The 15,633-nt window shown below is 41.6% G+C and overlaps 1 protein-coding gene and 1 long non-coding RNA gene across 3 annotated transcripts in view; one reads left to right on the forward strand and one right to left on the reverse strand.

The window, feature by feature from the left end:
• The window catches only part of LOC118942075 (uncharacterized), a 784,985-nt gene that overhangs the window by 523,633 nt on the left and 245,719 nt on the right, over positions 1 to 15,633 (forward strand). The window lies entirely within an intron of this gene.
• canb1 (Calcineurin subunit B) overlaps positions 1 to 15,633 on the reverse strand; it is a 45,323-nt gene that overhangs the window by 24,828 nt on the left and 4,862 nt on the right. Inside the window, 1 exon segment of one of the 2 annotated variants that reach the window (NM_001160568.1) lies at positions 2,354 to 2,393. The exons of the other annotated variant lie outside the window; for it this stretch is intronic. Coding sequence (NP_001154040.1) covers positions 2,354 to 2,393 — 40 coding nt within the window. 2 annotated transcript variants of the gene reach the window in all.

Here is a 15,633-nt window from a genome sequence, read left to right on the forward strand (position 1 = left end):
TGGGTTACTGAATCTCTGTACAGGTTGATAATGTATTGCGTTACTGAATCTCTGTACAGGTTGATAATGTATTGCGTTACTGAATCTCTGTACAGGTTGATAATGTATTGCGTTACTGAATCTCTGTACAGGTTGATAATGTATTGCGTTACTGAATCTCTGTACAGGTTGATAATGTATTGCGTTACTGAATCTCTGTACAGGTTGATAATGTATTGGGTTACTGAATCTCTGTACAGGTTGATAATGTATTGCGTTACTGAATCTCTGTACAGGTTGATAATGTATTGCGTTACTGAATCTCTGTACAGGTTGATAATGTATTGAGTTACTGAATCTCTGATAGAGCTCAGTACAGGTTGATGATGTATTGAGTTACTGAATCTCTGATAGAGCTCAGTACAGGTTGATAATGTATTGCGTTACTGAATCTCTGTACAGGTTGATAATGTATTGCGTTACTGAATCTCTGTACAGGTTGATAATGTATTGCGTTACTGAATCTCTGTACAGGTTGATAATGTATTGAGTTACTGAATCTCTGATAGAGCTCAGTACAGGTTGATGATGTATTGAGTTACTGAATCTCTGATAGAGCTCAGTACAGGTTGATAATGTATTGCGTTACTGAATCTCTGTACAGGTTGATAATGTATTGGGTTACTGAATCTCTGTACAGGTTGATAATGTATTGATAATGTATTGATAATGTATTGATAATGTATTGCGCTACTGAATCTCTGCACAGGTTGATAATGTATTGATAATGTATTGATAATGTATTTAGGGAATATTAGAAGAAGAAAATAATTGTGTTATGGTAATGAGGTAAATTGCTAAATAAATGTTAATAATAGAATTGTAAATGTAAAAACAAATCTGTGCTGTTTTACTCTGTAATAAAGAACTATTCATTAGGGGAGCAATAATAAAAAGTATTATAAATAGATTTGTTTTGGACTTTTTTTTTGCATTTTTTGAGTTGGTAATTGTAGAAATTGTAGTAAAATCCATAAAATCTGTAAAAAAAATAAAATAATAATAATAATTCTGAAATAAAGTACAAGAGAAAATGTCATGAAAATGACAATAACAGCACCAGTGTGTGTGTAAACTTGCCTGGTCATAAAGTGTTAAACCTAACATAAACCTGTTGAATCTATTGTACTGGTCTGGATGTGGTGATTGAAGCCTAACTTTACAGATCTGTCTTTGGGTGAAGTTGACATAGTAGCTGCAAACAGTGAGGCTCAATAACTAATGAACTTCAGGGGCTTAACTAAAGCAATCCGAAGTAGCTCACACATTCAATGTCATGTGACCCACAACCTTGGTTCAGCCCAGCAGCAGGCCCCGGCCAGCAGCAGGCACCAGCCAGCAGAAAGCCCCAGCCAGCAGCAGGCCCCAGTCAGCAGCAGGCCCCGACCAGCAGCAGGCACCAGCCAGCAGAAGGCACCAGCCAGCAGAAAGCCCCAGCCAGCAGCAGGCCCCAGTCAGCAGCAGGCCCCAGCCAGCAGCAGGCCCCAGCCAGCAGCAGGCCCAAGCCAGCTGAGAGACGAGAGTTCCTTGACCAAAGACGCTACACATTTAGCTTAGTGGGTTAGCCATTAGCTCATGATGGATATTGGAGCTGGGGTAAGAGGTTCAATTCCCAAAGCTTTTAAAATCCTTCAGGGAAGTGAACAAGTGTGGGGAGGCGGAGGAAGAATAGTAATTGGGCTGAGGGATAGTCACGGGAGTATCTGTCTGTCTGTCTGTCTGTCTGTCTGTCTGTCTGTCTGTCTGTCTGTCTGTCTGTCTGTCTGTCTGTCTGTCTGAGCATTGGAGTGGAGCTTCAACAGTATTGCAAACAAACATTGAAGAGTTGGGGCCAAGGACAAGGACTAGGGAGAGAATTGGGACCATCAGTCTGTCTGTCTGTCACTATTTCTGTCTTTCTCTTTTTTCTGCCTGTCTGGCTGATGAGGTGAACAGCTGTTGATATAGGGAGAGGAAGGTTGGAGGAGAAGCATGGTCTGTGGGGAGAGGGGGGGGGGGTCCTTATGGAGCTGGATATATCCCAGACTAATTAAGTCTCTCCTCAGGCTGCTTGCTTGTCCCTGTGCGTCTCCCCTGGTTCCAGCAGAAAGCCTGGCAGAGCCCCTCAGTGTCGTCTTAGTTTAATCTACATATCTACGCTGTCTGTGTTTTGGTTGGGTTTCTTTGGAGCGTTTGAAGCTCTGTGACAATGTCGGCTAGTCTGAGAAAACAGATACAGCAAGCAAGACCAGACAAGCAAAAGTAGGAGAGGGCAGAGGGAGGAGGTTTCCTTTTCTGGCTAAGAACGGGCAGTTAGTAAATGAAAGACACTTACAATGCGAGCACATTTCCAGGGGGTAACTTGCTTCATTTCCCTACAGAGGAGAAACAGAAGGCAATAGGTGAGAAATGCGGGACAAACTGTCGAGAGGTGAGACATGTTTGCGTCATGTGCATTCAAGGTAAAAAAACAAACAGAAATACTGGTCAAACGTGGGAGACCTACGAGATACAATCCTCATGACGTATTTGAGGTGTTTCAGACACGCAGAGGAACTACTCCTTATCCCACTGCTACGATCTCAAAATGGAGATTTTAATACAAAACATTGTACACCGAACAAAAAAATATATAAACGCAACATGCAACAATTTCAAAGATTTTTGGCTGAGTCGCAGTTCATATAAGGAAATCAGTCAGGGACTGATAGATAGAACATGGGGTTCATTAGGGAACACGGTAGCAAAATAGGTTTACAACAGAAAACAAAAAATGAGCTTATGATCTTATCATGAATTATTTTAACATTTCCCACAAAGTAGCCAAACAGTATAAAAAAAAGCAGAGCCTAATTATAGCTCGCTTCACACACATCAATATGTAACCTCTACAACCCGGTGACATCCGTTAACCCAACCGACACCTGACGTGGCCCTCGTTTTCATAACCACGCAATGGCTTCTCTCGTTACTATGGGGATGACTCATAATGAACTAATGAGATCATGGTGAACTCATCTCTCACGGTTGTGTAGGTAGGCCTAAAGTGGGCTACAGACAACAGGCAGGCAAGCTGGTAACAATACATGCCACATAGCACACGCTTTATCCAAAGCGACTTACGTGTGCTATATATTTTACATCATGGGACGGCCCTGGGAATCGAACCCACAATCCTGTCTGTTGCAAGCGCCATGCTCTATCAACTGATCCGTAGCGTGGCAATGCAGGCTACAGGTAGCCCGAGTCCCAGATCTGGGTCAGCCGTGTCATTGTCACCTCCCTGACCAAGGCCCGTCTTCCCAAATTGCTCAGTTTGGCCTGGAGGCCAGCTCTGGGAAGAGTCTTGGTAGTTCCAAACTTCTTCCATTTAAGAATGATGGAGGCCACTGTGTTTTTGGGGACCTTAAATGCTGCATACATTTTTTGATACCCTTCCTCAGATCTGTGCCTCGACGCAATCCTGTCTTGGAGCTCTACGGACAATTCTTTCGACCTAATGGCTTGGTTTTTGCTCTGACATGCACTGTCAACTGTGGGAAATCATGTCCAATCAATTTAATTTACAACAGGTGGCCTCTAATCAAGTTGTCGAAACATCTCAAGGATGATCAATTGAAACAGGATGCACCTGAGCTCAATTTCGATTCTCATAGCAAAGGGTCTGAATACTTTATATAAATAAGGTATTTTTTAATTAAATTGTGTTTTTGCTTTGTCATTATGGGGATTGTGTGTAGATTGACAAGGAAAAATAAATAATGTTATCCATTTTAGAATAAGTAGCAGAAGCAACAGTAGCAGCAACAGTAACAGTAGCAGTAGTAGTAACTGTAGTAGCAGTAGCAGTAATAGTAGTAGTAGTAGTAGCAGTAGTAGTAACTGTAGTAGTAGTAGCAGTAATAGTAGTAGCAGTAGTAACTGTAGTAGCAGTAGCAGTAGTAGTAGTAGAAGCAGTAGCAGTAACTGTAGTAGTAGTAGAAGCAGTAGCAGTAACTGTAGTAGTAGTAGCAGTAGCAGTAGTAGTAGTAGTAGTATTAGTAGTAGTAGTAGTAGCAGTAGCAGTAGCTGTAGTAGTAGTAGTAGTAGTAGTAGTAGTAGTAATAGTAGCAATAACTGTAGTAGTAGTAACAGTAGTAGTAGCAGTAACAGTAGTATTAGCAGTAACAGTAACAGTAACAGTAGCAGTAACAGTAGTAGTAGCAGTAACAGTAGCAGTAACAGTAGCAGTAACAGTAACAGTAGTATTAGCAGTAACAGTAGCAGTAGCAGTAACAGTAACAGTAGCAGTAACAGTAACAGTAGCAGTAACAGTAGCAGTAGCAATAACAGTAGTAATAGTAGTAGTAGCAGTAGTAGTAGTAGTAGTATTAGTAGTAGTAGTAGTAGCAGTAGCAGTAGCTGTAGTAGTAGTAGTAGTAGTAGTAGTAGTAATAGTAGCAATAACTGTAGAAGTAGTAACAGTAGTAGTAGCAGTAACAGTAGTATTAGCAGTAACAGTAACAGTAACAGTAGCAGTAACAGTAGTAGTAGCAGTAACAGTAGCAGTAACAGTAACAGTAACAGTAGCAGTAACAGTAACAGTAGTATTAGCAGTAACAGTAACAGTAGCAGTAGCAGTAACAGTAACAGTAGCAGTAACAGTAACAGTAACAGTAGTATTAGCAGTAACAGTAACAGTAGCAGTAGCAGTAACAGTAACAGTAGCAGTAACAGTAGTAGTAGCAGTAACAGTAGCAGTAACAGTAACAGTAGTAGTAACAGTAGCAGTAACAGTAACAGTAACAGTAGTAGTAGCAGTAACAGTAGCAGTAGTAGTAACAGTAACAGTAGCAGTAGCAGTAACAGTAGTAGTAACAGTAACAGTAACAGTAACAGTAGTAGTAACAGTAACAGTAACAGTAGCAGTAACAGTAACAGTAGCAGTAACAGTAACAGTAGTAGTAACAGTAGCAGTAGCAGTAACAGTAGTAGTAACAGTAACAGTAACAGTAACAGTAACAGTAGTAGTAACAGTAACAGTAGCAGTAACAGTAACAGTAACAGTAGTAGTAACAGTAACAGTAGCAGTAGCAGTAGTAGTAGCAGTAACAGTAACAGTAGCAGTAACAGTTGCAGTAGCAGTAGTAGTAGCAGTAACAGTAACAGTAGCAGTAGTAGTAGCAGTAACAGTAACAGTAGCAGTAACAGTAGCAGTAGCAGTAGTAGTAGCAGTAACAGTAACAGTAGCAGTAGCAGTAGCAGTAGCAGTAACAGTAGCAGTAGTAGTAGCAGTAACAGTAACAGTAACAGTAGCAGTAGCAGTAGTAGTAGCAGTAACAGTAACAGTAGAATTAACAGTAACAGTAGCAGTAGCAGTAGTAGTAGCAGTAACAGTAACAGTAGTGGCATGACTGTCCTGATCAGGTCAGGTTACAGGAGATCACAACCCTACAGATTATCTCCCAACCCCAACAGAGGAGGAGAGATCCAGGGGTCTGAAGATGTGGGGGGTTTATGACCCCTCACACCCCTGGTAAATCTCAGGCCACAGACAAATTCCTTTGTCCTGTTACTATGGAGACCCAGCCTCAGAACATTAACATGAACTAAAGGCACTTTGGGACAATGGTTTCCGTCAGCCACAATGGTCGTCATGACGATAGATGGAATATGAAAATGTATGTCATTTTTGTTTTTTTATTAAAGGTTAATAGGTGTCGTTATTACGAAAACATTGTAATGTGAAGAGTTTTCCTAGTATATGTTTGATGTTTATACATTGTACGTTGTATAGAAAATATCCAAATCAAAGAGAATGTTTTGGGGAAGATGAAATGTAACAGTTAGTTGTCTAAAATTGGATTTGAATAACATCTAGACCTTGCCTCATTAACTTGGTACGCCCAGAGAATTGCCCTAAAGGCGGTTACGCCCACTTCTGACACGAGGGTATAAAACCTGTGAGTATAGAATTTACAGGAGACCTACGTGACCACATCTGCAGCAAGGTCTAAAAAGTCAACGAACCCAGAACGCAACGCAAGTTTGAGGACAAAGAAATCCTTTTCTACCCAAGCTACGGATGAGTAGCTGTGTCTAAGCGGGTGAATTCAAGTCTAACCACCTAGCCTCCATCTCCCATCGAATCGTGGTATCTAAAGGGTTTCATTACTATGCTGTGAGCTCTGAGCTACAGAGCTGTCTGTCCTCAGAAGACCCCTTCCAGAGCAAGGGAGACTCCTAAGCCAAAAAGGACACTGACATCGGGAGGACTCTCAGAGAGGTGCGTCGGAGTAGTGCGTCATCGAACAGCTGAAGGCCTACGCAGAGAATCCTCGGAGATCATCCCCACGTAATTACATCATTATATTCTGACCCATAAGAGCGGCAGTTTGGGGCAAGGCTAGGGTTAGAATAGCATAGCAGAGAAATTCACCCAAATGTAGATTTCTCTTGTGTACTTTCTGTTTTCTCTCTCTATTGAAATCCCCATTGTGGGTGACATGCGCCATAGTGTGTTGGCCTGTTATACTAAGTCCTAATCAATAGCCTATAATGTGTTATGTCTATGTGTATCTTTTATCATCACTTTAGCTTTTTAGTAAATAATTATTAAACTAAGATTGGTGTGGTAGGAACTCATTGGTGAGACCCGGGTCCGTGCAGACTCACGGGCTATACGACGTTCAGAACGAGATTGGTAGAGGCAACTGGCTGTTGTTAAATCAATATTCTGATATTTTTTTAGTTAATTTGGGAAATAGAAACTCAATAAAAACTAGTTTTCCCATGGTGCCCCAGGTTAATGAGTTAATAATTGCTTGATTCAGTTAATCACGCAATTAGAAACTTTAATCATTCGATGAGCAACAGTACTAATACAACGTCACGTCAGTAGCAGTAGCAATAACAGTAGTAGTAACAGTAGTAGTAGTAGCAGTAACAGTAGCAGTAGCAGTAACAGTAGTAGTAACAGTAGTAGTAGCAGTAACAGTAGTAGTAACAGTAGTAGTAGCAGTAACAGTAGCAGTAGCAATAACAGTAGTAGTAACAGTAGTAGTAGTAGCAGTAACAGTAGCAGTAGCAGTAACAGTAGTAGTAACAGTAGTAGTAGCAGTAACAGTAGTAGTAACAGTAGTAGTAGCAGTAACAGTAGCAGTAGCAATAACAGTAGTAGTAACAGTAGTAGTAGCAGTAACAGTAGCAGTAGCAGTAACAGTAACAATAACAGTAGTAGTAGTAGCAGTAGTAATAGTAGCAGTAACAGTAGTAGTAACAGTAGTAGTAGCAGTAACAGTAGCCATATCAGTAGTAGTAGTAGCAGTAACAGTAGCAATAACAGTAGTAGTAGTAGCAGTAGTAGCAGTAGCAGTAACTGTAGCAGTAGCAGTAGTTGCAGTAGCAGTAACAATAGCAGTAGCAGTAGTAGTAGCAGTAACAGTAGCAATAACAGTAGTAGTAGTAGCAGTAGTAATAGTAGCAGTAACAGTAGTAGTAGTAGTAGTAGCAGTAACAGTAGCAATAACAGTAGTAGTATTAGCAGTAACAGTAACAGCAGCAGTAGTACTAGTAGTAGCAGTAGCAGTAACAGTAGTAGTAACAGTAGCAGTAACAGTAGTAGTAGCAGTAACAGTAACAGTAGTAGTAGCAGTAACAGTAACAGTAGCAGTAGCAGTAGTAGTAGTAGTAGCAGTAACAGTAGTAGTAACAGTAGCAGTAGCAGTAGTAGTAGCAGTAGTAGCAGTAGCAGTAGTAGTAGCAGTAACAGTAACAGTAGTAGTAGCAGTAACAGTAGTAGTAGCAGTAACAGTAACAGTAGTAGTAGCAGTAACAGTAGTAGTAGCAGTAACAGTAGCAGTATTAGTAACCGTAGTAGTAATAGTAGTAACAGTAGTAGTAGCAGTAGCAGTAGCAGTAGTAGTAGCAGTAGCAGCAGTAGCATATGTGATGAGTCAAAAAAACTTGAAGTGCCTTGCCGTCAGTAGCCAAGCAGTTGCCATACCAAGCGATGATGCTGCCAGTCAAGATGCTCTCCATGGTGCAGCTGAATAACTTTACAAGGATCTAAGGGTCCATGCCAAATCTTTTAAGCCTCCTGAGGAGAAGAGGTATTGTAGTGCCCTCTTTACGACTGTGTTGGTGTGTTTGGACCATGATAGATCCTTAGAGATGTGGACACCAAGGAACTTGAAGCTCTCGACCCGCTCCACTCAAGCCCTGTTGATGTGAATGGGGCGTGTTCGGCCTTCCTTTTCCTGTAGTCCACAATCAGCTCCTTTGTCTTGCTGATGTTGAGGAAGAGGTTGTTGTCCTGGCACCACACTGCCAGGTCTCTGACCTCCTCCCTTTTGGCAGTCTCATCGTTCGTCAGTGATCACCGTTGTGTCGAAGGCAAACTTAATGATGGTGTTGGAGTGGTGCACAGGCACACAGTTGTAGGAAAACAAGGAGTACAGGAGGGGACTAAGCAGTGAAGGCACTTGCCCGCTGGTCAGCGCATGCTTTGAGTACGCGTCCTGGTAATGCGTTAAAGGTCTTACTCACATCGGCTACGGAGAGCGCGATCAAACAGTTGTCTGGAACAGCTGGTGCTCTCACGCATGGTTCAGTGTTGCTTGCTTTGAAGCGTGTAGCTCAGTTGGTAGAGCGTGGTGCTTGCAACGCCAAGATTGTAGGTTAGATTCCCACAGGGGACCCGTATGTAAAAAAGTATGAAAATGTATGCACTCACTACTGTAAGTCACTCTGGATAAGAGCGTCTGATAAAAGACTAAAATTGAAGGCATTTAGCTCGTCTGGTTGGCTCGCTCACTGGGCAGCTCGTGGCTGGGTATCCCTTTGCAACCCGTGATAGTGTGCCAGCCCTGCCACATGCAAAGAGTATCAGAGCCGGTGTAGTAGGATTCAATCTTAGTCCTGTTTTGACCTTTTGCCTGTTTGAATGTTTGCCGGAGGGCATAGCGGGATTTATTACAAGAGTCCGGGTTAGAGTCCCGCTCCTTGAAAGCGTCAGCTCTAGCCTTTAGCTCAGTGCGGATGCTGCCCGTAATCCATGGCTTCTGGTTGGGATATGTACTGTGGGGACGACGTCATCGAGGCACTTATTAATTGAAGTCAGTGACTGATCTGGTGTACTCCTCCATGCCATCAGATGAATCCCGGAACATATTCCAGTATGTGCTTGCGAAACAGTCCTGTAGTTGAGCATCCACTTCATCGGGCCACTTCCGTATTGAGCACGTCACTGGTACTCCCTGTTTGAGTTGATACGATTGTCTCGAACCGAGTTCGTCCAGTTTATTCTCCAGTGACATTTCGCCAATAGAACACAGGGTGTATTATTCACCCGCCGCAGTAGATTCATCGGTGTACCTGCTCGTCGGCCTCTATTTCGCCGTCTCTTCCTCTTCCGAGTGTCGGGGATTAAGGACCTGGTCCCGGGGGTGAGCAGTATGCCCTGCGCTGCCGACTCACCGAAGTAGAAATCTTCATCCAAAATGGAGGTTAGTGATAGCTGTTCTGATGTTGAGAAGCTCTTTTTTCAGGTCATAGGAAACAATGGCGGAAACAATATGTACAAAAAAATGGTTAAAATCAGCTCAGAAAATGGGTCAGGAGCCCATAAAATGTCTGCTGTCCCTTCCAGCACCATTCTCATACTTCCTTATCTATTAGCTATTTCTCAATGATACTACTGCTATAAAAAATAACTATAAAACAAGAATTTAAAATAAGCTTTTTGTACAGTAGTGCTTGGGTTTACAGGGACATATCCTTCTCTCCCTGAAATTGGGGACACCTGGTATTGGCTGCAGTGCAGTAAATATATGGGCTGCCAGCACTCCACCCTCCTCCAACCGTCTATCACGGTCCAGCACTGCCGTCCCCCTCGCCCACAACAGCTAGCCACAGTGACAGTACTCAATCTATCTAACTACATGGAGAAAACCTGGCAATCCAAAACGTGGGTGGGAGCCAGTAGGGAGTTCCCTGTGTGTGTGTGTGTGTGTGTGTGTGTGTGTGTGTGTGTGTGTGTGTGTGTGTGTGTGTGTGTGTGTGTGTGTGTGTGTGTGTGTGTGTGTGTGTGTGTGTTTGTTGTGCCTGACTGAGTGGGAGATACCCTAGCCCTGCAGGCCTGCAAGTATCCAGCCAGGATAATCATTGAGAATAGAGAAGTATCCAGACAGGATAATCAATGAGAATAGAGAAGTATCCAGACAGGATAATCATTGAGAATAGAGGAGTATCCAGCCAGGATAATCATTGAGAATAGAGAAGTATCCAGACAGGACAATCATTGAGAATAGAGGAGTATCCAGACAGGATAATAATTGAGAATAGAGGAGTATCCAGACAGGATAATAATTGAGAATAGAGGAGTATCCAGACAAGATAATCATTGAGAATAGAGGAGTATCCAGACAAGATAATCATTGAGAATAGAGGAGTATACAGCCAGGATAATTCCTAGCTACACCCAAGAATAAAGTGATGGGAAAACATCTCCTGACAGTGTAACACACACACACACACACACACACACATACACACATACACACACAGTATTCCCTCTAAGGGGCAGTGTTACCTCCAGTCTAGACCTGCAAAGGTATGTTAAGAACAGCGATTAGCAAGGGGTTACATGGGATTAGAATGTGACTTTCCCTGATCTCATAACAACAAATGACACACACACACACACACACACACACACACACACACACACACATCACAATACCCCAATGCTGACTTGGGTAGTTCCCTGGTGTTCCATATAACATACGCGATACATCACACTTTCCGTCATACGAATATCAATCCCAGACGTGGCAAAGCACATAACCATAAAGGTATGGTCAGTCCCGTTCCAAGAAAAGTGACAAAGCACTATTTAAAAACATAAATTAAGGTCTGTATATGTAGCCTACACTGGTCAAATGCAGGTTGAGTGAGGTAAGGGTTAAGAAAGGAGATTTAGGATTACAGAGTTACAAAGTTAAGGCCTCACATCAACTCTGTGGAGGATGGTTGTTCCAGACTTAACACATTTCCTTTGTCAGAAATAACACGGCTGGTTGTGTCAGACATAACACATCTCCTCAATAAACTAGATGCTTTAAGGTCACATCTTAATATGCGTCTTAAGATGTAAATGAAGCATCTCAGAGGAGAGAGAGAGAGAGAGAGAGGGGGGGAGAGGGAGAGAGAGAGAGAGAGAGAGAGAGAGAGAGAGGGGGAGAGGGAGAGAGAGAGAGAGAGAGAGAGAGAGACAGAGAGAGAGAGAGAGAGAGAGAGAGAGAGAGAGAGACAGAGAGAGAGGGAAAGGTAGAGCCACTATCCGTGTGTTTGTTCATCAATAATGCATGTTTCATTCAGAATCAATTAGACTACAACACACATTTTGCATGATTATCAGTCTGGCAACACTGTTGGTTCAGCTAATGCATCCCTACATCAAACCAAACTAGGCAAATTAAGATATCTATCTGGTAAAAAGGGAAAAGGGATGTTTATCTGGTCGAAATGTCCTTATTATTTCTACAAAACAGGAGTCCAAATCCCAAACAGGCCATCACAACGAACCCCAAAATAATGTTCAGACCGTATCTCATATGTGTCTATTATCTTGGTAAAATGTGCCATGTTGACAAATAGGTCTATTTATCTTTTTTTTTAGACCTGAATATAGACTGGTTTTCATCAAGCTGTCCACTCAAGAAGGTAGACCCACTCTCTGTAACCAGGGCCTGTAATCTGGTTCAAATGACTAATCAACCTACCAGGGTGTTTACAAACAGTACAGGAACTGTATCATACAAGTGTATGGATCACATCTTTTACTAATGCTTCCAGAACTCTGTATCCACGCCCATTGGATGTAGTGACCATCATATAGTGGCCTAAAGAAGGATATCAGGTTTTCTAGTGATTCCTTATGTTGAAGATGAGAAAATATAAGTTGGTCTGATGTGTGTAATGAGGAGCTCCCAGGCACTGCACTTGATGCATTTATGGAATTGTTTCTTCCAATTATTGATTACGAAACTGACTGTTAGAACTGTTAAGGCCCCGTATATTGATGAGGAATTGACTGAACTGTTAAGGCCCCGTATATTGATGAGGAATTGACTGAACTGTTAAGGCTCCGTATATAGATGAGGAATTGACTGAACTGTTAAGGCTCAGTATATTGATTACGAAACTGACTGTTAGAACTGTTAAGGCCCCGTATATTGATTACGAAACTGACTGTTAGAACTGTTAAGGCTCCGTATATTGATGAGGAATTGACTGAACTGTTAAGGCTCAGTATATTGATTACGAAACTGACTGTTAGAACTGTTAAGGCCCCGTATATTGATTACGAAACTGACTGTTAGAACTGTTAAGGCTCCGTATATTGATGAGGAATTGACTGAACTGTTAAGGCCCCGTATATTGATGAGGAATTGACTGAACTGTTAAGGCTCCGTATATAGATGAGGAATTGACTGAACTGTTAAGGCCCCGTATATTGATGAGGAATTGACTGTTAGAACTGTTAAGGCTCCGTATATAGATGAGGAATTGACTGAACTGTTAAGGCTCCGTATATTGATGAGGAATTGACTGTTAGAACTGTTAAGGCTCCGTATATTGATGAGGAATTGACTGTTAGAACTGTTAAGGCTCCGTATATAGATGAGGAATTGACTGAACTGTTAAGGCTCCGTATATTGATGAGGAATTGACTGTTAGAACTGTTAAGGCTCCGTATATAGATGAGGAATTGACTGAACTGTTAAGGCTCCGTATATTGATGAGGAACTGACTGTTAGAACTGTTAAGGCTCCGTATATTGATGAGGAATTGACTGAACTGTTAAGGCTCCGTATATTGATGAGGAATTGACTGTTAGAACTGTTAAGGCTCCCGTATATTGATTACGAAACTGACTGTTAGAACTGTTAAGGCTCCGTATATTGATGAGGAATTGACTGTTAGAACTGTTAAGGCTCCGTATATTGATTACGAAACTGACTGTTAGAACTGTTAAGGCTCCGTATATAGATGAGGAATTGACTGTTAGAACTGTTAAGGCTCCGTATATAGATGAGGAATTGACTGTTAGAACTGTTAAGGCTCCGTATATTGATGAGGAATTGACTGTTAGAACTGTTAAGGCTCCGTATATAGATGAGGAATTGACTGTTAGAACTGTTAAGGCTCCGTATATTGATGAGGAATTGACTGTTAGAACTGTTAAGGCTCCGTATATAGATGAGGAATTGACTGTTAGAACTGTTAAGGCTCCGTATATTGATGAGGAATTGACTGTTAGAACTGTTAAGGCCCCGTATATTGATGAGGAATTGACTGTTAGAACTGTTAAGGCTCCCGTATATAGATGAGGAATTGACTGTTAGAACTGTTAAGGCCCCGTATATAGATGAGGAACTGACTGTTAGAACTGTTAAGGCTCCGTATATAGATGAGGAATTGACTGTTAGAACTGTTAAGGCTCCGTATATAGATGAGGAACTGACTGTTAGAACTGTTAAGGCTCCGTATATAGATGAGGAATTGACTGTTAGAACTGTTAAGGCCCCGTATATAGATGAGGAACTGACTGTTAGAACTGTTAAGGCTCTGTATATAGATGAGGAATTGACTGTTAGAACTGTTAAGGCTCCGTATATTGATGAGGAATTGACTGTTAGAACTGTTAAGGCTCCGTATATAGATGAGGAATTGACTGTTAGAACTGTTAAGGCCCCGTATATAGATGAGGAATTGACTGTTAGAACTGTTAAGGCCCCGTATATAGATGAGGAATTGACTGAACTGTTAAGGCCCCGTATATAGATGAGGAATTGACTGTTAGAACTGTTAAGGCCCCGTATATAGATGAGGAATTGACTGAACTGTTAAGGCCCCGTATATAGATGAGGAATTGACTGTTAGAACTGTTAAGGCCCCGTATATTGATGAGGAATTGACTGTTAGAACTGTTAAGGCCCCGTATATAGATGAGGAATTGACTGTTAGAACTGTTAAGGCCCCGTATATAGATGAGGAATTGACTGTTAGAACTGTTAAGGCCCCGTATATAGATGAGGATTTGACTGAACTGTTAAGGCCCCGTATATAGATGAGGAATTGACTGTTAGAACTGTTAAGGCTCCCGTATATAGATGAGGAATTGACTGTTAGAACTGTTAAGGCCCCGTATATAGATGAGGAATTGACTGTTAGAACTGTTAAGGCTCCGTATATTGATGAGGAATTGACTGTTAGAACTGTTAAGGCTCCGTATATAGATGAGGAATTGACTGTTAGAACTGTTAAGGCCCCGTATATAGATGAGGAATTGACTGTTAGAACTGTTAAGGCCCCGTATATAGATGAGGAATTGACTGTTAGAACTGTTAAGGCTCAGTATATTGATGAGGAATTGACTTTTAGAACTGTTAAGGCTCCGTATATAGATGAGGAATTGACTTTTAGAACTGTTAAGGCTCCGTATATAGATGAGGAATTGACTGTTAGAACTGTTAAGGCTCCGTATATAGATGAGGAATTGACTGAACTGTTAAGGCCCCGTATATAGATGAGGAATTGACTGTTAGAACTGTTAAGGCCCCGTATATAGATGAGGAATTGACTGAACTGTTAAGGCCCCGTATATAGATGAGGAATTGACTGTTAGAACTGTTAAGGCCCCCGTATATAGATGAGGAATTGACTGTTAGAACTGTTAAGGCCCCGTATATAGATCAGGAATTGACTGTTAGAACTGTTAAGGCCCCGTATATAGATGAGGAATTGACTGAACTGTTAAGGCCCCGTATATAGATGAGGAATTGACTGTTAGAACTGTTAAGGCCCCGTATATAGATGAGGAATTGACTGAACTGTTAAGGCCCCGTATATAGATGAGGAATTGACTGTTAGAACTGTTAAGGCCCCGTATATAGATGAGGAATTGACTGAACTGTTAAGGCTCAGTATATTGATGAGGAATTGACTGTTAGAACTGTTAAGGCCCCGTATATAGATGAGGAATTGACTGAACTGTTAAGGCTCAGTATATTGATGAGGAATTGACTGTTAGAACTGTTAAGGCCCCGTATATAGATGAGGAATTGACTGTTAGAACTGTTAAGGCCCCGTATATAGATGAGGAATTGACTGTTAGAACTGTTAAGGCCCCGTATATAGATGAGGAATTGACTGTTAGAACTGTTAAGGCTCCGTATATTGATGAGGAATTGACTGTTAGAACTGTTAAGGCTCCCGTATATAGATGAGGAATTGACTGTTAGAACTGTTAAGGCCCTGTATATAGATGAGGAATTGACTGTTAGAACTGTTAAGGCCCCGTATATAGATGAGGAATTGACTGTTAGAACTGTTAAGGCCCCGTATATAGATGAGGAATTGACTGTTAGAACTGTTAAGGCTCCGTATATTGATGAGGAATTGACTGAACTGTTAAGGCTCCGTATATAGTTGAGGAATGGACTGTTAGAACTGTTAAGGCTCCATATATTGATGAGGAATTGACTGAACTGTTAAGGTCCCGTATATAGATGAGGAATTGACTGAAAAGCTGTATGGTTGACAGTAATGAAGCAATAGGAGTGGCTAATA

This window comes from Oncorhynchus mykiss, chromosome 20 (genome assembly GCF_057628025.1).
Source record: "Oncorhynchus mykiss isolate SJ-2025 chromosome 20, ASM5762802v1, whole genome shotgun sequence".
Lineage (NCBI taxonomy): Eukaryota > Metazoa > Chordata > Actinopteri > Salmoniformes > Salmonidae > Oncorhynchus > Oncorhynchus mykiss.